Here is a 23,653-nt window from a genome sequence, read left to right on the forward strand (position 1 = left end):
ATCTCAGGCACAAAATTTAAGAGGGTGCCAAAACACTCAGTAATCAAAGCAAATATTTTAATGCAATATTTTAAAATTGAAATTAATACAAAAAATCCATGGTGAAAATACAAAATTTTAAAAGAAAGATCAGTATTACTAACAATTCTTTTTGCCTCAGGCTCAAATATGGGTCAGTTTGGCACTGCCACTAGAATGGAAGACCAATATTTTAAGGACAGTGAAGAGAGGCCATGCAAAGCCAATTAAAAGATTAAGCTGGGGCATTTAAATACAATTGGCAGTGTTAAAAAAGAAAATAGAAGAGTACAAATTGTGCCTTGCTCAAGGGCACCCAGCTGAGGGGGTGAGTGGAATCTGTGTCAGTCTTGAAGAAGGGGTACTTTCTGTAATGTTCCAATACATGGGATGGGAACTTGGCCTAAATCACACAATGGCAACATATTAATATGTGTTAACAGAGGCCCTGAACATAATCAATGATTTTTTGGCTTTTGGGAGATCATTATGGAAGATGAAGTAAGTTCAGAAGTCAGAAGCTGAAAAGTATAGGATTTTATAGGATTTGAGAGCACGTCACTAAAATTTCCTGTCAATTACAAAGGAAGCCAGTTGTACTAGCAGCTAGGCAGCATTAATTGGGCCACCATTGTAAGAAGAATTTAAAATGTTATGCATGTATTTATATCTATGGGAAGTGATTCTGAAGGCTCCCTTCATTCTTGCTGTAACTGAAAGCTGGATCTCCCCTGAAGACATTATTTCCCTCGTGTTCCTTAAAGGTTATAGTGTCTTTCTCACCTGCATCCCTGGTGCTATAAGACTAGGGTTGAGGTGGGTGATTTTTCTGTACCTCAGTCATTTCTATATTATTTTTCTTATTCTTCCCCAGAGGAGCCCAGTTTTGAAGCTCATGCCATCAGATTATACCATCGGCCACCCTCTTGGTTGTAGTTATCTCTAGAACTCTGAGTCACACTCTCCATTTTGTGAAGATCTTGGCCGCTGTCTCACTGCGACTCTCTCCAACATCATGCTATCACCATCCTTAGTGGCATCAATCAATATTCACACAGTTGATCCTACTATTCCCTCACCTTTCAATTCCAAGACTTCATCTCCTCCTGTGAGCACATCTATCACTCCGCTTCAGCCACCCACTTTATGCTCATAAAAATAATAACTTCATAATCTCAATTTCAAGAATCTTACTATCTAAAATATAACATGTGGCAGCTCCTACTCTCTGAGACAGTAGAAATCTAAGATAATAATGGTAAATCCTATAAGAGTCTACAACAGGTCCATGCTACTCTCTAAGAGAGGAGGCGCACCATCTCCCATCTTTTCAGCTTAACCCCCTAGGACCCCAATTCTAACAATTCTGTTGTCACACTGAGAATATAACGCATTGAACCTATGATGTTTTCTGACCCTCACCCACCTCATTTCCTCCTTACCCAGATCATTTCTTTTCTTTAAAACCATCTAATAACTTCTCATTTGGCTACAAGTCAAAGTTGTTTCACTGGCAAACAAATGATGTATTTGTCCCCCTGTTACTTCTGTGATTCATTTCTACCACCCTCACCCTCACCCACCCTGCTCTAGCCACACTTGTTATTCCTCAAATATACCAAACAGGCTTCCTGTTTGGGCTTGTGTTCTTGTGCTTCTGCTCTTGAAATGTGCTTCCTTTACATATTGGCATAAGTAGCTGCCAATTTCATGCTTCTATTTCATGCTTCTATTCATACATCACCTTGTTAGAAAGAAATTCCCCAAATAAGAGATACTTCCTTGTCAACCCATATAATTCTTCTTAAGTCATATAGTACTACTTGGTTTATTTTTATTTTTTAAATTTTATTTTAATTTTGTTTATTTTTGGTTGCATTGGGTCTTCGCTGCCGTGTGCGGGCTTTCTCTAGTTGCCGCGAGTGGGAGATACTCTTCATTGCGATGCGAGGGCTTCTCATTGCAGTGGCTTCTCTTGTTGCTGAGCACAGGTTCTAGGCACGTAGGCTTCAGTAGTTGTGGCACACGGGCTCAGTAGTTGTGGCTCACAGACTCTAGAGTGCAGGCTCAGTTGTGGCGCTCGGGCTTAGTTGCTCTGCAGCATGTGGGATCTTCCCGGACCAGGGATCGAACCCATGTCCTCTGCATTGACAGGTGGATTCTTAACCACTGTGCCACCAGGGAAGTGCCAACCTGTATAATATTTTATTCTTGGCAAATTGATGTCCCTAAAATGTCCAGGCCATAAGGTCTTATCATTCCTCTAGGCTAAGGGCTGTGCAACATTGAGATATAAAAATGATACAGATGCCTAGATCTATAGTATCAAAATCTATGAGGGTGAGAGCATGGGATATCTGATTTTAAAAAACTCTTCCAAGATGATACTTATATACAGAAAGGGTTGTGACCCTTTGCTCCCGTAAAAGGTCTAGATTTGTTAGGATAACTCATGATCACCAAATAAAGGAAACAGACTTTAAAAAAAAATTCAGAAGCTTTTTTCTGTGTGCCTGACTGATTGAACACGCACACGTACATGCGCACGTCTATTAGATGGATTTGGAGCTTGGTTATTCAGCTCATATCCACTCTGAATTTGGTGGGCATTGATTCCTTACAGAATCTGGTTTCCTCCTCATAAGATTTCTCCCGTTAATTTCTACCATATATGAAAGAGTCTTGATAACTCTTCAATATATGTCACTTAATTGATTTGATTACATTTTGTGCTAATCTCAACAAGACTGAGATTTTTGATATTTGGAGACATTTTCCCACAGCGTTTCATGTTGAAATTTTCTCTGGTAATGCCTAGGTATTTGTGTTTCAGGGACAGAGTCTGGCAGCATATGGGTAAAACCAAGCTCTTTTTCCTCTCATAAAATGGTGTTCATGTGCCCTTTTAATCTTTTCCATTTATTTTGCTACACATATAATGTCAACCTTAAAGACATGAAATATACAGAAAGATAACATGAAGTTTTAAATAGCTATGGTCCCAACACCCAAAAATGACAAATACTCGTGTCTGAGTGTACTTTTTCAAACTGCTTTGCCTGCAGCTGATGAGAACGTGAGCTTTGGGAATGATGCAGAGTTTTCCTGGGCTCTGGAGTACTTAAATAAGTACAGACTCAGAAATCACAAAAGGAGAATCTACAAAGGGCATTCATGTGAATAAAAGATTCATTCACATATTCTAAGTGCTAGCTAGATTTTGGGCAAAGGCTTAATTCTATCACTATGTAAATCAGACTAGTAGTTCAGTATTTCCTTTTAAAATAAACAATTTTAGATCTTCCTAATGATACAAGGACTTCACAATCAGTATTTTCCAGCTACTTGAACCATAGTGCCTGAATGAGTTCTGTCAAATAGTATAGCTACAACCTAACATATCTTTCAAAGTCAACCCAAATAGAAAGACACTAATTGACATTCAGTGTAAATTGGTTAAAATTGCTTTAGAAGTATTTGTTTACTTGCCTTAGTGCTCCTTACTCCCCAGTTAAATTATAAGCCCCTTGAGTGTTGGTGAATGCCTTATTCATCTTTATTTTCTTTATAATGCTGCACAATGCCTTACATAGGTAAGTCTTGCATTGAACATGTTAGATTAATTAATTATATTTAAATTTTTTTCTAAAAATGCAGATTCTGGAGTTGTCTATCATTTGTTGCTTTTCTTATGGTGTTCACTTTCATTGGACTTCTAATTCCTGCACATACATATTTATATATATCATTTTCTGATATATATTATTCATTAAATATCTGCTTAACACTTGTTGTTTTCAGGTAAGAAAGTCATTTGAATATTTCTATTTATAAGACATTGACTAAGCCTGAAGACATTCTTTAAATGACAGAGATGTTTCATACCTTAGAATGAAAAATTCACTCAAACTTTCCAAGGAATCATCAGCAAGTTAGCACTCAGTGTTTTATTCAATTTTTAACTACATTTCAAAGCAATGCAAACATGTTGTAAAATTTTTGAAAATTAGAAAAAAGAAAAAAACTTCTCATAATCTTACTACCTAGAAGCAACCACTATTAACATTTCGTATATTTCCTCCAGTGTTTTTTATTGTTTTTTATTCTATGAGGTTTCATGAAGTTAAACACCTATCATAAATAAAAATGTTATCTTGCTTTGTTCGCTTAATATTATATATTAATATAATATATATATTATATAACAAATAACTTACTCTTAATAAAGTATAGTTGGAAATTGCTTTTTAAAAATCAGGGAGGGACAAATTGGAAGACTGGGATTGATATATACATGCTACTATGAATAAAATAGATAACTAATAAGGACCTACTGTACAGCACAAGGAACTCTACTCAATGCTCTGTAATGGCTTATATAGGAAAAGAATCTAAAAAAGAGTGGATGTATGCATATGTATAACTGATTCATTTTGCTATACACCTGAAACTAATACAGCATTGTAAATCAACTCTACTCCAATAAAATTTTTTAAAAAAGAAAGATAACCTTTCTTTCCTCCTAAATTATTATTCACTATTATTTGATATCTGCTCTGTTCGGTGTTCTGACGATTCTGGCATTCTGCCATGTTACGTTATGTTATGTGATGTTATGTTTAGTTACTTTTAGGTTACATTTTTCTAGCTTTGATTCAAAAAAATTAAAAATAAATTAAATGATCACATGTCTAATAAATAAATAAAAATTATATGGAAGTTCTCCTTGTAAATGTCTTTTTTTACCTAAATAATTTTTGTAGCCCCCTTTCCAGTGTTAAAAGGCAGAAAACAATCTGCTTATGTAACTGAAAAGGAGATAACATAGAAGAGGAAAACCACCATAACAATTCTTTAATCTCCATCACCAAAATTGTTAACATTCTACTTCCATCTAGGAAGATTAGTTGGGACTCAACATCAAGTCAGCCAGTGCCAAGTAAATGGAAATTAGCCCCAAATTGTCAGATACAGTTAGTGTAAAATATAAGAATGATCTGTTATTAAAAGAAGAAATAGAAATGAATTAACTGATACTGGGCAGATTCAGTAAGATTAAAATCTACAAAGAAAAAGAAAGAGAGGACATTATTTTCTCTCGTATTTATTAGATTTGCTTTTATTTGTTTTTGAGATCTAGAATAGAGTATATCTACAAAATGTCTCTAACACTTTTTTTCCACCTGGAGAAGCACCACTCAAAGGTGATGTGGAATTACTCCACTACTTTCCTAAGAGAAAGAAAGAAAAAGAATAATACCATTCTCTTGGTATGGAATGCCCTTCTGCCTTCCTTTCGTGCCATGCCAACAGAGTGTGAAAGATGGTTCATTGGTCTGAGAGTTGGCAGTTCCACAGGGAATAGATTGGAATAGCATAGAATGGGATGGAAAGAAATTTCTATAACAAAAATAACTTTTTAAAATCTGTTTTGTCTTTTAGACTTCTGGTCTTTCTATTATTGAGCCCTCTTTTGTCTCGACTTGGTCATGGTTTCAGCTGGCGCTGGGCATTCATTATGGTCTGGAGTGAAATGAAAGGGATTCCTAATATAAACATGGCTCTTCTGCTTGCCTACTCTGAATATTCTCTTGGATCTGAGAGGGAGAAATCTCAAGTAAAGAAAGATGTGGTTTTTTATTAGAATATTTTATGAAAACTGTTTCTGTGTACTAAAATATGCTTTTGTAGTGAGATCGCTCAACCCCACTTGGAATGTGGGAGTGATTTAGCTATGATGGTAAAACTGGGGAGGGGAAAAACAACTGGCAACTTTCCTCTTCTCCATTCTAGCTTAAGGATTCCTAAATCCCTTCATCACACTCCTAAAAGATAGGTTTATTGTACAAGTTAAGAGAATTAAAATTTATAAGTCATTTAAAATATTACCTGATACAGAGTATGCACTTAATAAATGTTTCTATTTTTATTTACTTCTAACACCTACTCAAGAAAAGCAGAAACCTACTTATAATTGGCTCTATTGCCTTCTGTAACTTTATGAGGCCACATTTAGTAATGCTAGGAACCGAAACATTTTGTTTATTAACGGAAGTTATCTCTAAGATAGAACCCCCAAACTCTGCCTAACAGAACATAATGGGTATGACTCTCCCTCTACCTCATCTCAAAATAAGATAATTTCAAGGAGCTCTTTAAGAAATTTTCTATGCAGACATCACAACACATCTAATACTTCCATCGTGGCTTTTCTTTTTACATAAATTCCAAGAGTAAAGGGAACAGTACAAAGGCCATTATTATGTATAATCCAAACATTAAAAAACTAAATATTCAAACACTGCTTTCTAAACCAAAGTATCTAATATTACATGACCTCCTCCTTCTTTTTAACCTATCTCCACCTGCCTGAATAAAAATCAGCGGCATCATCATACATCCTGACCAGTATAATGGTGAACGTTGCACGTGGATATGGGTTCCGAAATTTTTAGTTGGTTGCTATTTACTGTGTGACCATCCACAAGTTATTTAATTCCCACCACCTCACCCAAGGTGTCAGTTTCCTCACTCCAAAACAGATTTAGTAATAATACCAATCGTTTGCTAATAAATATTTAACAAGTAACTTTCTCAGAGAGGGGGAGACCCTAAGTTGTAGTGTTTGCCAGTTTCTGTTGTGTAATCACTGGCACCAACAGGAATATCAATCTGCTCATAAACTTCCTGAAAATGTAATGATCAGCTCTCACAAACTTGTATGAGCCAGGTCTATCTGGCTATATCACTATCTCCACTGTCTCAAAGGGTTATTATGATAAATTGAAAATATACCTAAAATGCTTAACACATTGTTTAGCATATAGTAAATGTACAATAAATCTGAGCTATGATGATGATGATGATGATGTTGCCATGTAGACTTGCTTTCAAATAAAACTTTGGTAGATAAAATCATTTGAGAGATGTCTCAGTAGTAGTTAACTAGTTGAGAAGAAAGTAGCACTCCTTACTTAATTTAATTTAGCTGAATCTTACAGCTAATTTATTAATACTCACAAAGAGGCACTACAATGAAATCTTAAAATTTTAACTTAATCCTCTCTCTACTACTCACAAGTTCAATGACTGAACTGAATATGTTCCAAACAAGTACATAAAAATATGTGAAGCCAAAACTGAGAACTAAGAGGAAAAATAGACAAACTATATTTGGAGACTTTAACACTCCTTTTTATAATTTGTTCAACAAAGTGTAGAACTAGTAAAAAAATCAGCAAGGATATGGAAAAACTAAGCAACACCATCAACCAACAGGATCTAATTGACATTTATAGAATCGTATCAACTGATACAGAAAAAGCACTTAACAAAAATTAATACCCATTTATGACAAAATCTCTCAAAAAATAGAAATAGAAGGGAATTTCCTAATGTTGATAAAGAACAGATACAAAAAAATTTACAGGTGGCATTATAATTAATAGTGAAAGACATTTTCACCCTATAATTGGGAAAAATCCAAGAATGTCTATTCTTACTTTTTTTATTAAACATCATGATGGAAGTTCTAGCTTGCTTCATAAGACAAAAAATAAAATAAAATTAATGAAAAAAAACACATGAATATTGAAAAGGGAGAAATAAACTATCCTTATTTGCAGATAATATTATCTATATAGAAAATTCCAAGGGTCTTCAAAAAGAAGAGAAAAAAAAGCTCTACTAGAACTAATAAGTGAGTTCAGCATGGTCTCAGGATACAAGATAAGTATAAAAAATCAAGTATTTCTATATACTACCAGTTGATACAAGGAAATGAAAATTAAAGATACAATTCCACATACAATCATTCAAGAAATAAAAAGCAAAGGAAGGGCTTCCCTGGTGGCGCGGTTGTTGAGAGTCCGCCTGCCGATGCAGGGGACACGGGTTCGTGCCCCTCCAGGAAGATCCCACATGATGCGGAGCGGCTGGGCCCGTGAGCCATGGCTGCTGAGCCTGCGTGTCCAGAGCCTGTGCTCCGCAACGGGAGAGGCCACAACAGTGAGAGGCCCGCGTACCGCAAAAAAAAAAAAAAAAAAAAAAAAAAAAAGCAAAGGAACTAAAATAACGAAAACAAGTTTGAAAGAGAAGAAAAAATGGGAAAAATCACTATACCCAATTTTAAGGCATTATTACAGTTATAGTCATGGAGATTAGATAGTATTGTCAGAGAGAGAGAGAGAGACACGTGGAACAGAACAGAGAACCCAGAAATAGATCCACACAAACATCCCCAACTATTTTTTTTTTTTTTTTTTTTTTGCGGTACATGGGCCTCTCACTGTTGTGACCTCTCCCGTTGCGGAGCACAGGCTCTGGACACGCAGGCTCAGCTGTCATGGCTCATGGGCCCAGCTGCTCCACGGCACGTGGGATCCTCCTGGACCGGAGCACGAACCCACGTCCCCTGCATTGGCAGGCGGACTCTCAACCACTGTGCCACCAGGGAAGCCCCCCAACTATTTTTTGATAAAGGTGCAAAAGCAATTCAATAGAGGATGTCTTACAAATGGTGCTGAAGAATGGGTCATTCATAGGCAAAAAAAAAGAACATTGACTCTAAGTCTCACATCTTTTACAAAAATTAATTATAGTGGGTCACAGAATTAAATACAAAATGTAAAACTAGAAAACTCTTTTTTAACTTGGAATAAAATCTTTGGGACCTAGCATAAGGCAAGGACACCAAAAGCATAATCCATAAAAGAAAAAAAAAGAAGAAATTATACTTCATCAAAATCAAAAACTTTTAACAGTCCAATGGGCAGAATACAGGAAGATATATTCCACAGAACAGGATATACACATGACAAATAAGCATAAAAATATGGTCAACATTATTAGCCACTGGGGACATGCAAATTGAGACCACAAAAAAGATATCTCTCTATTAGAAGGGCTAAAATGAAATATGGTGATGAAACTAAATGTTGGTGAGGATGCAAAGAACCTGGACCACTCATACATTACTAGTAGGAATATCAAATAGTACAGTCACTCTGGAAAAGAATTTGGCAGTTACTTAAAAAAAAAAAATTACATACGCAAAGGAAGGGACCCAAAGGGCCTGGGGTAGCATGGGCGCTTCTGGCCCGGACACATAGAGCTCCCAATGCTAAGTCTGTCAAGGTCAAGGCTACAGCAACTCAACAAGACTTTCCACTATCCTCAAGTCAAGCAGTTATTGCTGGGAGCTTGGAGGTATCAAAAATTCGTGCCAGAAGACAAACTGTGCCTGTCCCTTAAACATTTGCCTTTAGGGCAGCTTCAGAGCACTACGCTCTGTTTCTGAACCAGCCCATCTGACAGCAGCCTGGTGAAGCTGCCTCCTCCATTCAGCCTCCTCCATCAGGAACCATTTTCTTCTTTGAACACCATCAGGGACACCCACAACAGGGGCTGGGGGTCCAGTCCAGCGAGAACCCAGGAACTCAGAGATTTCTCCTGATTATGTCACAGAGTGCTAAGGACACTATATAATGATCAAGGGTTCAATCCAAGAAGAAGATATAACAACTGTAATTATTTATGCACCCAATATAGGAGCACCTCAGTACATAAGGCAATTGCTAACAGCCATAAAAGGGGAAATTGACAGTAACACAATCATAGTAGGGGATTATAACACCCCACTTTCACCAATGGATAGATCATCCAAAATGAAAATAAATAAGGAAATGCAAGCTTTAAATGATACAATAAGTAAGATGGACTTACCATCCAAAACATACCATCTAAAAACAACAGAATATACTTTCTTCTCAAGTGCTCATGGAATATTTTCCAGGATAGATCATATCTTGGGTAACAAATCAAGCCTTGGTGAATTTAAGAAAATTGAAATCATATCAAGTATCTTTTCCGACCACAGCATTATGAGACTAGATATCAATTACAGGAAAAAATCTGTATAAACTACAAACACATGGAGGCTAGACAATACGCTACTATATAACCAAGAGATCACTGAAGAAATCAAAAAATACCTAGAAACAATTGACAATGAAAACACAACGACCCAAAACCTATGGGATGCAGCAAGAGCAGTTCTAAGAAGGAAATTTATGACAAAATACAATCCTACCTCAAGAAACAAGAAACATCTCAAATAAACAACCTAACTTTACACCTAAGGCAGTTAAAGAAAAACAAAAACCCCAGTTAGCAGAAGGAGAGAAATCAAAAAGATCCGATCAGAAATAAATGAAAAAGAAATGAAGGAAACAAGAGCAAAGATCAATAAAACTAAAAGATGGTTCTTTGAGAAGATAAAGAAAACAGATAAACCATTAGTCAGACTCATCAAGAAAAAAAGGGAGAAGACTCAAATCAATAGAATTAGAAATGAGGAAGGAGAAGTAACAAATGAGACTGCAAAAATACAAAAGATCATGAGAGTTTACTACAACCAACTATATGCCAGTAAAATGGACAACCTGGAAGAAATGGACAAATTCTTAGAAAACCACAACCTTCTGAGACTGAAGCAGGATGAGATAGAAAATATAAACAGACCAATCATAAGCACTGAAATTAAGATTGTGGTTAAAAATCTTCCAACAAACAAAAGCCCAGGACCAGATGGCTTCACAGGTGAATTCTATCAAACATTTAGAGAAGAGCTAACACCTATCCTTCTCAAACTCTTCCAAAATAGAGCAGAGAGAGGAACACTCCTAAACTCATTCTACGAGGCCACCATCACCCTGATACCAAAACCAGACAAAGATGTCACAAAGAAAGAAAACTACAGGCCGATATCACTGATGAACATAGATGCAAAGATCCTCAACAAAATACTAGCAAACAGAATCCAACAGCACATTAAAAGGATCCTACACCATGATCAAGTGGGGTTTATTCCAGGAATGCAAGGATTCTTCAATATACGCAAATCAATCAATGTGACACACCATATTAACAAATTGAAGGAGAAAAACCATATGATCATCTCAATAGATGCAGAGAAAGCTTTTGACAAAATTCAACACCCATTTATGATAAAAACCCTGCAGAAGGTAGGCATAGAGGGAACTTTCCTCAACATAATAAAGGCCATATATGACAAACCCACAGCCAACATCGTCTTCAATGGTGAAAAGTTGAAACCATTTCCAGTAAGATCAGGAAAAAGACAAGGTTGCCCACTCTCACCACTATTATTCAACATAGTTTTGAAAGTTTTTGCCACAGCTATCAGAGATGAAAAAGAAATAAAAGGAATCTAAATCAGAAAAGAGGAAGTAAAGCTGTCACTGTTTACAGATGACATGATACTATACATAGAGAATCCCAAATATGCTACCAGAAAACTGCTAGAGCTAATCAATGAATTTGGTAAAGTAGCAGGATACAAAATTAATGCACGGAAATCTCTGGCATTCCTATATACTAATGATGAAAAATCTGAAAGATAAATTAAGGAAACACTCCCATTTACCATTGTAACAAAAAGAACAAAATACCTAGGAATAAACCTACCTAAGGAGACAAAAGACCTGTATGCAGGAAACAATAAGACACTGTTGAAAGTAATTAAAGATGATACAAACAAATGGTGAGATAGTCCATGTTTCTGGATTGAAAGAATCAACATTGTGAAAATGATTATACTACGCAAAGCAATCTACAGATTCAATGCAATCCTTATCAAACTCTCAATGACATTTTTCACAGAACTAGAACAAAAAATTTCACAACTTGTATGGAAACACAAAAGAACCCGAATAGCCAAAGCAATCTTGAGAAAGAAAAATGAAGCTGGAGGTATCAGGCTCCCTAACTTCAGACTATACTACAAAGCTACAGTAATCAAGACAGTATAATACTGGCACAAAGACAGAATTATAGATCAATGGAACAGGATAGAAAGCCCAGAGATAAACCCACACACATATGGTCACCTTATCTTTGATAAAGGAGGCAAGAATATACAATGGAGAAAAGACAGTCTCTTCAATAAGTGCTGCTGGGAAAACTGGACAGTTACATGTAAAAGAATGAAATGAGAACATTCCCTAACACCATACACAAAAATAAACTCAAAATGTATTAAAGACCTCTTATAAGGCCAGACACTATAAAACTCTTAGAAGAAAACATAGGAAGAACACTCTATGACATAAGTCACAGCAAGATCCTTTTTGACCCACCTCCTAGAGAAATGGAAATAAAAACAAAAATAAACAAATGAGACCTAATTAAACATAAAAGCTTTTGCACAGCAAAGGAAACCATAAACAAGACCAAAAGACAACCCTCAGAATGGGAGAAAATATTTGCAAATGAAGCAACTGACAAAGGATTAATCTCCAAAATATACAAGGAGCTCATGCAGCTCAATATCAAAAAAAAAGAAAAACCCAATCCAAAAATGGGCAGAAGACTTAAATAGACATTTCTCCAAAGAAGATATACAGATTGCCAACAAACACATGAAAGGATGCACAACATCATTAATCATTGGAGAAATGTAAATCAAAACTACAATGAGATATCATCTCACACCAGTCAGAATGGCCATCATCAAAATAGCTACAAACAATAAATGCTGGAGAGGCTGCGGAGAAAAGGGAACCCTCTTGCACTGTTGGTGGGAATGTAAATTGGTACAGCCACTATGGAGAACAGTATGGAAGTTCCTGTAAAAACTAAAAATAGAACTACCATATGACCCAGCAATCTCACTACTGGACATATACCCTGAGAAAACCATAATGCAAAAAGAGTCATGTACCACAATGTTCTTTGCAGCTCTATTTACAATAGCCAGGATATGGAAGTAACCTAAGTGTCCATTGATAGATGAATGGATAAAGAAGATGTGGCACATATATACAATGGAATATTACTCAGCCATAAAAAGAAACTAAATTGAGTCATTTGTAGTGAGGTGAATAGACCTAGAGTCTGTCATACAGAGTGAAGTTAGTCAGAAAGAGAAAAACAAATACTGTATTCTAATGTATATATATGGAATTAAAAAAAATGGTTCTGAAGAACCTAGGTGCAGGACAGGAATAAAGACGCAGACATAGAGAATGGACTTGAGGACACAGGGAGGTGGAAGTGTAAGCTGGGACGAAGTGAGAGAGTGGCACGGACATATAGACACTACCAAATGTAAAATAGATAGCTAGTGGAAAGCAGCTGCATAGCACAGGGAGATCAGCTCGGTGCTTTTTAACCACCTGGACACGTGGGATAAGATGCAAGAGGGAGGGGATATGTGGATATGTGTATACGTATAGCTGATTCACTTTGTTATACAGCAGAAGCTAACACAACACAGTGAAGCAATTTTACTCTAATGAAGATGTTAAAAAAATAAAATAAATAAAATGATAAACTTTAAAAAAGAGCAAGAGAGGGAGACAGAGACAGACAGAAAGAGATAGGGAACAAATTACTGATATCCATAATTAAAAAGAAAACATGCCTACAAGTTATACAGTTATTAAAATAGTAATAAATAGAAATTATGCATAACTTTTTGTCAGAATAATTCAATACCTTAGATGAAAATGGTTAAACTCCTCAAAAACACAACTTACCCAAAGTGACACAAAAGAAAATAGAAAATCTGAATAGCCCTATATCTGCTAAAGAAATTGGGTATATAAATTAAAACTGTCTCACAAACTAGAAGCCCAGATGGCTTGACTAGAAAATTCTGCCAAACATTTAAGGAATAAATGATAACAATTCTACATAAACTCTCTCATAAAATAGAAAATGATGGAACACTTCCTAATTTTATGTGGCCAGCCCACTCTGATACTAAACCCCAACAAAGATAATTACAAACAAACAAAACCATTAAGTAAACATGATGCAAAAATTCTTAGAAAATATGTAGCCAATTAATTTTAAATATATAAAAAGTATGACATTATGATCAAATAGACTATCCAAAAAATATGTCCAGAAATATTAGTTTAACATTCAAGAAACTATTTGTGGAATCTAAAAAAACTGAGCTCATAGAAACAGAGAACATATTGGTGATGGCCAGAGGTGGTGAGAGGAGATGGAGGAAATGGATGAAGGCAACCTAAAAGTACAGACTCCCAGTTATAAGGTAAATAAGTTGCCAAAGAAAGTAAAACCTTCATTTTTACCTCACACCATATGTAAAAGTGCTTAGAGATGCATCATAAACATAAATATAAAATCAAAAGCCCTAAAACTTCAGAAGAAAACATAAGAGAATACCTTTGCAACCTTGGAATAGACAAAGGGTTTTCAGATCAAAAAAACAATAGTAATTGGAGTTCTCAACATTAAAAATGTTTGCTTACCAAAAGATAGCTTTACATAAATGGATAATGTAAGTCACAAACTGAGAAGAAATATCCATAACACATATATCTGATAATGCACATTTTTCTGTATTTTTCTAGTGAAATATAGCTAATTCATAATGTTGTGTTAGTTTCAGGTATACAGAAAAATGATACTCTTTTCCAGATTCTTTTCCATTATAGTTTATTACAAGATATTGAATATAGTTCCACGTGCTATACAGCAGGTCCTGTTACTTACCTATTTTATATATAGTAGTGTGCATATGTTAATCCCAAACTCCTAATTTATCTCCCCCCACCACTGCTAAACCCATTGGTAACCAGGGGTTTGCTTCCTGTCTGTGAGTCTATTTCTGTTTTGTAAATAAGTTTATTTGTATCATTTTTTAGATTTCATACATAAGTGTATCCTATGATATTTGTCTTTCTCTGTCTGATTTACTTCACTTAGTATGATAATCTCTAGGCCCATCCAAGTTGCCACAAATAGCATTATTTCACTCTTTCTCATGGCTGAGTAATATTCCATTGTATATATATATAACTTCTTTATCCATTCATCTGTGGATGAACATTTAGATTGCTTCCATGTATTGTAAATAGTGCTGCAGTGAAGATTGCTGCACATGTATCTTTTCACATTAGAGTTTTCTCCAGATATATGCCCAGGAGTAGGATCATATGGTAACTCTATTTTCAGTTTTTTAAGGAACCTCCATACTGTTCTCCATAGTGGCTGTATCAATTTACATTCCCACCAACAGTGTAGCTGGGCTCCTTTTTCTCCACACCCTCTCCAGTATTTGTTATTTGTAGACTTTTTAATGATGGCTCTTCTGACTGGTGTGAGGTGATACCTCATTGTAGTTTTGATTTGCATTTCTCTAATAATTAGTGATATTGAACTTCTGTTCATGTGCCTGTTGGTAATCTGTATGAGAATGCACTTTTATCCAGAATATATTTTTCAAAATTTCTACAATTTTATAATAAAAGAAAAATGACCCAATTTAAAAAATAGGCAAGGGGCTTCCCTGGTGGTGCAGTGGTTGAGAGTCCGCCTGCTGATGCAGGAGACACGGGTTCGTGCCCCGGTCTGGGAGGATCCCACATGCCGTGGAGCGGCTGGGCCCGTGAGCCATGGCCACTGAGCCTGAGTGTCTGGAGCCTGTGCTCTGCAATGGGTGAGGCCACAACAGTGAGAGGTCCGTGTACTGCAATAAAAATAAAAATAAAAAATAGGCAAAAGAGTTGAACAAATGTTTCAAAAAGAAAGATATATACCACTAAGCACATTAAAATGCTTAACATCATTACTCTAGGGGAATGCAAATTAAAACTACAATGAGAAACATAATATTCAATTTAAATGAAGGTTTTAGAACTGGCAAATCTCACCTATAGAAATAGAAATAGGAAGAGTAGTTGCCTCGTGTCAGGTGGGGATTGATTGGAGCAGCACTGGAGAAATTTGGAGGGATATGAGAATATTCTACATCTTGATAGGACTGAGGGTTATATGGGTGTATGCACTGTCAAAACTTATCAAATGATACATAAGTACATTTCAATGTGTGTAGATTATACCTTGGTTTTTCTAATTACCAGTGTTTGGGCTGCACCCTTGAAGAATTAAATCAGAATATTCAGTGGCACCATCCTGGGCACCAATATTTTAAAGTTTCTCTGGTGATCCTAGTGTGCAAACTTGAAGGCCTCTGGTGTGGTTTCATGCTCTGTCTCTAACCTTTCTTTGTAGCCAAAGAATAGAGGACTGGCTAAGAGTTTAAAATAAGTTCTGGAAGTTAGAATTCCATAAAACGATGGAAGTATGTAGTATCAAATTGAAAAGTGTCGCTTCATCTGTCCATGGAGATTAACTTGGGATATAAATGGAGAAAAGAAACAGGTGGCACCAAAGACATCAATTGCTCCTCCCTGCTGGCAATGAGATGCCAGAGAGGCAAAGTATGAGGTGGAGCAAACATACCAAGACCTCTGAGTTGTCCTCTTTTCCTAAGTGGAGAGAATTATTTCATACAGATGTGCTGATAATGTTGAGCAGAGAACTGTGTGGCTGTGTACATGGAGGTGTGTATGGTGGATGAGAATTGGTGAAGCACAAGTATATTTCCAGGGCTCAAGAAGTGCAGTAATAGAATTTAAGAACAAGTATTTTCCCCTAATGTCTTCATATGTACATAAATATTTGTCAAACCATGTGTCCTGATTTTTGGTTTGGTTCCAAAATGTGAATGAAGCACATGCAAGAAGATAGAGAATCCCCAGAGTACTTTCATCATGTCTGACATCCAAATTCCCCTCTGCCATGAGTATCTATTGACATAGTACATCCTAGCTTAATTTACATTGGTAAATATAGAGTATATTATATGACATTGTGATGAAAACTTACTTTTTTTTTTCTATTCCAGATATTATTTCATGGAGTGTCAGTATCCTTAATTAGCCTGATTGTCAATAGATTTATTTTGCCAATGGCAGTTACTAAACTTGGTAAGCCCTGCAAATTCATATTCTGAGTGAAGAGAAAAATATTCCAAACATGCTAAAGAATTGTTAATAATGAAGAAAGAAGCCATATAAATACAAATCAATGGTGTCTAATTGAAGAGGAAATTGGATCTCTATGTAAAGTCATATGAATTGTTTAGGCCAATAAGCTTGTTAGGCCAATAAGCAATAATCTTGTACCCCAGTGTTCATTGCAGCACTATTTACAATAGCCAGGACATGGAAACAACCTAAATGTCCAACGATAGATGAATAAATAAAGAAGATGTGGTACATATATACAATGGAATATTGCTCAGCCATAAAAAAGGAATGAAATTGGGTCATTTGTAGAGATGTGGATGGATGTAGAGTTTGTCATACAGAGCCAGAAAGAGAAAGAGCCAGAAAGAGAAAAACAAATATCGTATATTATTAACACGTATATGTGAAATCTAGAAAAATGGTACAGATGAACCTATTTGTAGGGCAGGAATAGAGATGTAGACATAGAGAACGGACATGTGGACACACAGGGGGAAGGGAGGGGTACAACGAATTGGGAGATTAGGTTTGACATAAATACACTACCATGTGTAAAATAGATAGCTAGTGGGAACATGCTGTATAGCACAGGGAGCTCAGCTCCATGCTCTGTGATGACCTAGATGGGTGGGATGGGGGGCAGGGTGGGAGGGAGGTCCAAGAGGGAGGGGATATAGGTATATATATAGCTGATTCACTTCATTGTACAGCAGAAACTAGCATAACATTGTAAAGCAATTTTACTCCAATTAAAAAAAAAGATTACTTATTTACATTAGTCCAGTTTAAGTAAAATTATACAATAAGTTTATTCAGTTATTTGACAAACTTTTTGTTAAGAGCCTCTTATATGCCAGTCATTATTCTAACTGATAGTGATGCATTATGAAGACAAAAAAGATTTCTGAGTTGATGGAGAGAGGAGAAACAGGCAGTAAACAAGTCAAATAAGGTAATATCAGAGAGTCATTTTTGTATAAAAATCAACAAACCACATATAAATAAAATAGAAAACACAACAGGTAATAGATTCCTGAGGAAATTAGAAAATGAGTGTGTTCAAAGAAAGAAGGTAAGGTGCTGGGACCTTCGAGAACAATGCCAATAGTGAAGGAAGTTCAGATGGGAGAGGTAGGGAAAGAGATAATGAAGGACCTTAAATTTTAAGATTTTATTCTAAGGGATAAATGTATTTCTTGGTTGGTTTTAAGCAACTAAGTGTAATTTTATGAATAAGGTCCTTAAAAAGACAACTCTCGTTCTGTGGATAGCTGATTGGGAGCTATGAAGAGAATAGAAGCAGAAATACTAGTTTTAGGAGGCAACTGCATTATACAATATGACTGTTTCAATCCCCTACTTTTTAACAATTGATAAATTGAAATCTAAAGAGTTAAAAGTTCTCGTCTAAGGTCACATGGCTTGATGATGACAGTTAAAGAACTAAAAACAAATTGCTCTAATGTTTTTAATCCATTGTATTCTTAACTGCTTTATCACCCTTTCTTGTTACACGCAGAGTTTTCATTCATATGGCATTTTGTAACCAATCTTAAATTCCATGTTTATGGATAATATTGCACCTTCAACCTCATATTTGCAACAAAATCTTTCCTTTCATTTACTTTTTTTATTTTCTGAGCCTTAAAATAGTAAAATGGAAAAAGCAGATTAAAGAGGTAAAAATTTTCAATTTATCAGATGTTCTACTTAGTAGCTAAATAAACCTAAAATTCTTATTGTGGAGCATCTGTTTACTTGCACTGAGAGCAGTGAACATTTGCTCATGGAACATTATTGCTTTCCAAAGAAACTTCTATGGCTCAGAAAAAGGGAATTTGTGTCTGGTAATAAGATTCCTTCAAACATTGAGGTCTGGAGATATATATACATACACACACACACACACACACACACACACACACAGTTAATCCTTGATCAACATGAATTTAAACTACACCAATCCACTTATAAGTGGATATGAATTTTTTTTAATTAAAAAAAATTTTAATATATACTTCAGTATAACACAAACCTGCTTATTGAATCTGAGGATGCACAACCATGGATATGAATGGCCAACTATAAAGTTATATGCGTGGAGGGTTGGCACCCCTGACTCCCATATTGTTCAAGGGTCAAATGTATACATCTGGAGATAAATAAATATATATCATAAATACTTATATATATGACCTTATGTATAGGTGGGAAATATATGTATATATCTACACATACACTGAGTACATATATGTATATGTATATCTATACCTCCTGCATATATCTCCTACACATCTATATGTATATATGTATATTTTAGATAAATCATTAAAATGATGATGTCTACTATTTATAAAATGTGTTCTTTGTATCAAAGGTCTTCATGATGTCACATCAACAAAGTATAAATCACTGTATTATACATTTCAACACTTTCAAGAACTAACCATATCTGTAGCCTCTGCACTCAAATTTGACAAAGATCTTGCTAACGCAGATTGGAACATGGTTGAGAAAGCAATTATGCTGCAAAACCCATATGCAGTAAGCAAGTAATATCTTTTGTTTATTCCTTCAAAGTGGATATGATTTCCCTTAAATAAGTATAAATGTTATAAATATTAATTCACAATTCTTCGGGATTTTTGTGACCACTATGGGGCAAAGTAGAACTGACAACCCCTTTGAGTATAGCAAGTATGTATTGTAAATTCAAAAGAAGGACTAGTGTATTGGAGCTGCCTTTAAAAGACAGCGTAGGGCTTCCCTGGTGGCGCAGTGGTTGAGAGTCCGCCTGCTGATTCACGGTACACGGGTTCGTGCCCTGGTCCGGGAGGATCCCACATGCCGTGAAGCGGCTGGGCCCGTGAGCCATGGCCGCTGAGCCTGCGCGTCCGGAGCCTGTGCTCCGCAACGGGAGAGGCCATAACAGTGAGAGGCCCGCGTACTGCAAAAAAAAATATATATATATACATATATCTATATATATATTACTTTGTAATATAAAATAGAATTCAAAGCCAGTGTCATACGATTAGATGTCGTGAAATGTCACCTCCTGCTTCTGAGATATGCTTTAGAATCTCCATGGTCAGACTTCTAATTCATATATGAGTTCATAATTCATTAGCTCTCATGAATGCCACAAGGAGAAATAATAAAAGTTGTCCTGGTATCTGCTCAATGCTTCTTCTGGGTTGCCATCTCCTACATTAAGTCCAATTTTCATTGCAATGTTTTTCTGCATCAAACAATATGAGGGGCCAACTTCTATGACTGTAGACATAAGATAATTGGTTGCTATGAAATAGGATTTCTAAAACTCCATTTTAAATTCTCTAACAGGTGCTTGAAGCTCCAGATGGGGGCTCAGAATCAAGCCTTGTGTCTGCAGGAATATTGCCAGGATTTCTGGATAAGAAAAGTACCAAGTCAAATCTAAGGATTTTTTATAGTAGCTCCCAATATCTGATTGTGGCCTTTTGTTAATCTGGCTGCATCAGAATCACTGGGAAAGCTTATTAAAAAATACGGATTGATTTCCCAGCCTCTACCCAGGAGATTCTGATGCAGATGGTCTGAGGAGGGTCCCAGGAATATATATTTTTAATCCATTTACCCAGCTAATTCTAATGCAAAGTCAGGGTTGAGGTCACCACTCTGGTATTTGATCTGTTTCAGAAGGCAGATAATTAAACAACTACATTCTCCTCTTTATGATGCTGACATGAGGGATATTCTAGTGTTATAGATAGAACATTGGCTTTAGACTCAGAAAATCTGGGTTCATATCCTAGATTTATCACTTAATAGATGCTTTGTGATCTTTATATAAACCTTTTATTTTATCTAAGCTTCAACTTTTTTCATCTATAAAATGGAGTTATCCATATACCCATTTCCTAACAGCCATGTTCACTTTTTATTCTACCTTAAGTGATTAGTTTAAAGCAGTGGTTGTCACACTTTAGCTGTAGCAGAATCATGGAATGGGTTTGTAAAAACACAGACTGCTGTCCCATCTCCCCACAGTCTCTGATTCAGCAGGTCTATGGTGGGGTTTGAGAATGTGCATTTCTAACAATACCCAGGTGATGCTGCTGGTGCTGGGGAACGACACTTTCAGAACCAGTGGTTTAAAGTGTGATCAGCAATGTAGTAGCTTTTATAAACTTTTACCAATGACGTGCAAAGGTAAAAATATGATATAACTCCTTCCCCCCAAAACTGGCAATTATGTTACCTTCTAGATGACTGTGCAAACGATGAGAAAACTCATCTGAACATTTTTCTGTATCTAGCAAAATTTCTATACTTTTTTAAACCAAAATGGTATGTGAATTGCTTGAGGTTTATGCTAAACAATATGTTAATGTTCATGTATTATTTTTTGGTTTTGATTTGTGTTTTATTTAGTTGGGCCAAGAAGAAAAAGCAGAACATCAAAAAGTGAAATGTATACACTGTAACAAGGAAATAGATGAGACCCTTAATATTGAAGCAATGGAGCTGGCCAAGAGGCGTCTCCTGTCAGCACAAATAGTTAGTATTTTATTATACGCTTTTTAAATTTTTGTCCTATCATTTATATCATTTGCAAATATTATTTTACCATTCAGTAGGTTGTCTTTTCATTTTGTCAATGGTCTCCTTTGCTAAGTTTACTTAGGGCCCATTTGTTCATTTTTGCTTTGTTTCCTTTGCCTTAGGAGACAGATCCCAAAAAATATTGCTACGATTTATGTCAAAGAGTGTTCTGCCTATGTTTTCTTCTAGGAGTTTTGTGATTTCCAGTCTTACATTTAGGTCTTTAATTCTGAATTTATTTTGGTTTGTGTTGTGAGAAAATGTTGTAATCTCATTCTCCTACATGTAGCTGCACAGCTTTCCCAGCACCTCTTATTAAAGAGACTGTCTTTTTCCATTGTAAATTCTTGCCTCCTTTGTCATAGATTAATTGACCATAGGTGCATGGTTTTATTTCTGGGGTCTCTATCCTGTCCCATTGATCTACATGTCTGTTTTTGTGCCAGTACTATACTAAAAAAAAATTAAATTTAAAAAATTAAATTATTGGCTAAAATTATACTGAAAAGTTTCTCCCTTGCTTAAGACATCTTGGTTATTCTCACCTGCACAGCTTAATAGATTGCTTACAAAGGCAAAGGGAAGTTTGGCATTGTCTTAGGAATCTGCTTGAGTGCAAAGAGAAAAAAGAAAAGGACAAAAAGAAAAAGAAATCCACTCAAATTAGTTTAAGTAGAAGGTGTTTTATTTTGAGGAACTTGGAATTTCACAGATCCCAATGGCAGGAATTACAGCTGAGCTCTACCACCAGATGCGTTATGCAGTCAGTTCCATGACACTGCCTATCTCTGGACCGAACCAGTTTTTCCCGAAAGAATACCACCAAGTCCACTAGTAACTGCAGGTATAGGTTAGTATGTTTTCATGTCAAATCTTGGGTAAAAATTAAAGAAATTCTGTAGCACAGCAGCATATAGGACTCTGTGAGGAAATGCTAACAGCCCAGTTACCATTTTCTATCCAGGTCAGAATCTTGACCAGTTGCCATGACTCATCCTCTCAAAATGTTCATGTTGGGCCTTCCTCACTGCCTGTGGAACTGTCATGCATTTCTCTTCTGTTCCATGCATATAGGATTCTGCTTGCTCAGTCTAACTTGGGAAATGGAAGATCTTTAGGGTATGATTATTCCCTCCTCAGCAGTAGTCCTGGCAGACAAGCTGAGTCTCAAAGACAGCTTTCCAAGGACCCAAATAACTTCTTTAAGCAATTGAGGCAGTGCCATGAAGGGTGAACTTATGCCCATATCATGCTTTGTTCCACCAGCAGATTTTATGAGATCATGTCTTTGAGTCACTTCCAGATTTTTAATTTATTTCAGGAAAATATAGTATTCAGGAACCCTTAAAATCAATGCAGGAGACTCCATTTTGAGTCTTGCTTTTATTATTAATATGATATGTGACTCAGAACATATTCTTTTAAGTTATTATTCTCCCCATCTGTAAAAGGGGAAATTATGCTACCTGAATGACCTCTTAGATTCCTTCCACTCATGATAGCCTCTTTTCTGCAATATATACTTCCTGTACCTTTTTGATTTATTGTCTTAAACTTTTTTTTTCTACTATTATATCTTCATTGATTTTGTGCTGTGTGTTAGGTCTTAATCCAGAAATCCTATTTTTCAAAGTATATTGGATCTCTCTGTTCTATTCTCCAGATCTTCATCTCACCTCATATATTTTTAGTCTTTCTTTGTTCTAGACATATTTTCATGTGTATCTTAGCTTGTTGATTTGATTTCTGCAATCTCAATACTAATGTTCACTGTTCTCAACAGTATTAATTGGTTATTGCAGTTTTCAAAGCTCTGAGAGTTTTTATTTAAATCTCAGCCAGCTCTTGTTAAGGGGAGCAATATCTCCTCCACTACTGTATGTTAGAAGAGGGGGACTTCCCTGGTGGTCCAGTGGTTAAGACTCCACGCTCCCGATGCAGGGGTCCCAGGTTTGATCCCTGGTCAGGGAACTAGATCCCGCATGCATGCCGCAACTAAAGATCCCACATGCCACAAGGAAGAACCCACACAAGGCAACGATGATTCTGTGTGCGGCAACTAAGACCCAGAGAAGACAAATAAATTAATTAACTAATTAAAAAAAGAAAGAAGAGGAAGCACAGCATGGTAAGACAGTGGCACAGGAGAGCAGCACAACATAATGGGGGAAAAGAGA

The 23,653-nt window shown here is 36.0% G+C and overlaps 1 protein-coding gene across 1 annotated transcript in view; it reads left to right on the forward strand.

Annotated features, from left to right (window-relative positions):
* SLC9C1 (solute carrier family 9 member C1) overlaps window positions 1–23,653 on the forward strand; it is a gene marked incomplete at its 3' end in the record, with an annotated part of 93,443 nt that overhangs the window by 26,899 nt on the left and 42,891 nt on the right. Inside the window, exons 8-12 of the mRNA XM_082655321.1 lie at window positions 3,676–3,819; window positions 5,461–5,635; window positions 16,766–16,847; window positions 19,267–19,433; window positions 21,306–21,431. Of these exons, the coding sequence (XP_082511447.1) occupies window positions 3,676–3,819; window positions 5,461–5,635; window positions 16,766–16,847; window positions 19,267–19,433; window positions 21,306–21,431 (694 nt within the window). The remainder of the gene's footprint in view (window positions 1–3,675; window positions 3,820–5,460; window positions 5,636–16,765; window positions 16,848–19,266; window positions 19,434–21,305; window positions 21,432–23,653) is intronic.

Source organism: Grampus griseus, assembly GCF_964374135.1.
Source record: "Grampus griseus genome assembly, chromosome: 5".
Lineage (NCBI taxonomy): Eukaryota > Metazoa > Chordata > Mammalia > Artiodactyla > Delphinidae > Grampus > Grampus griseus.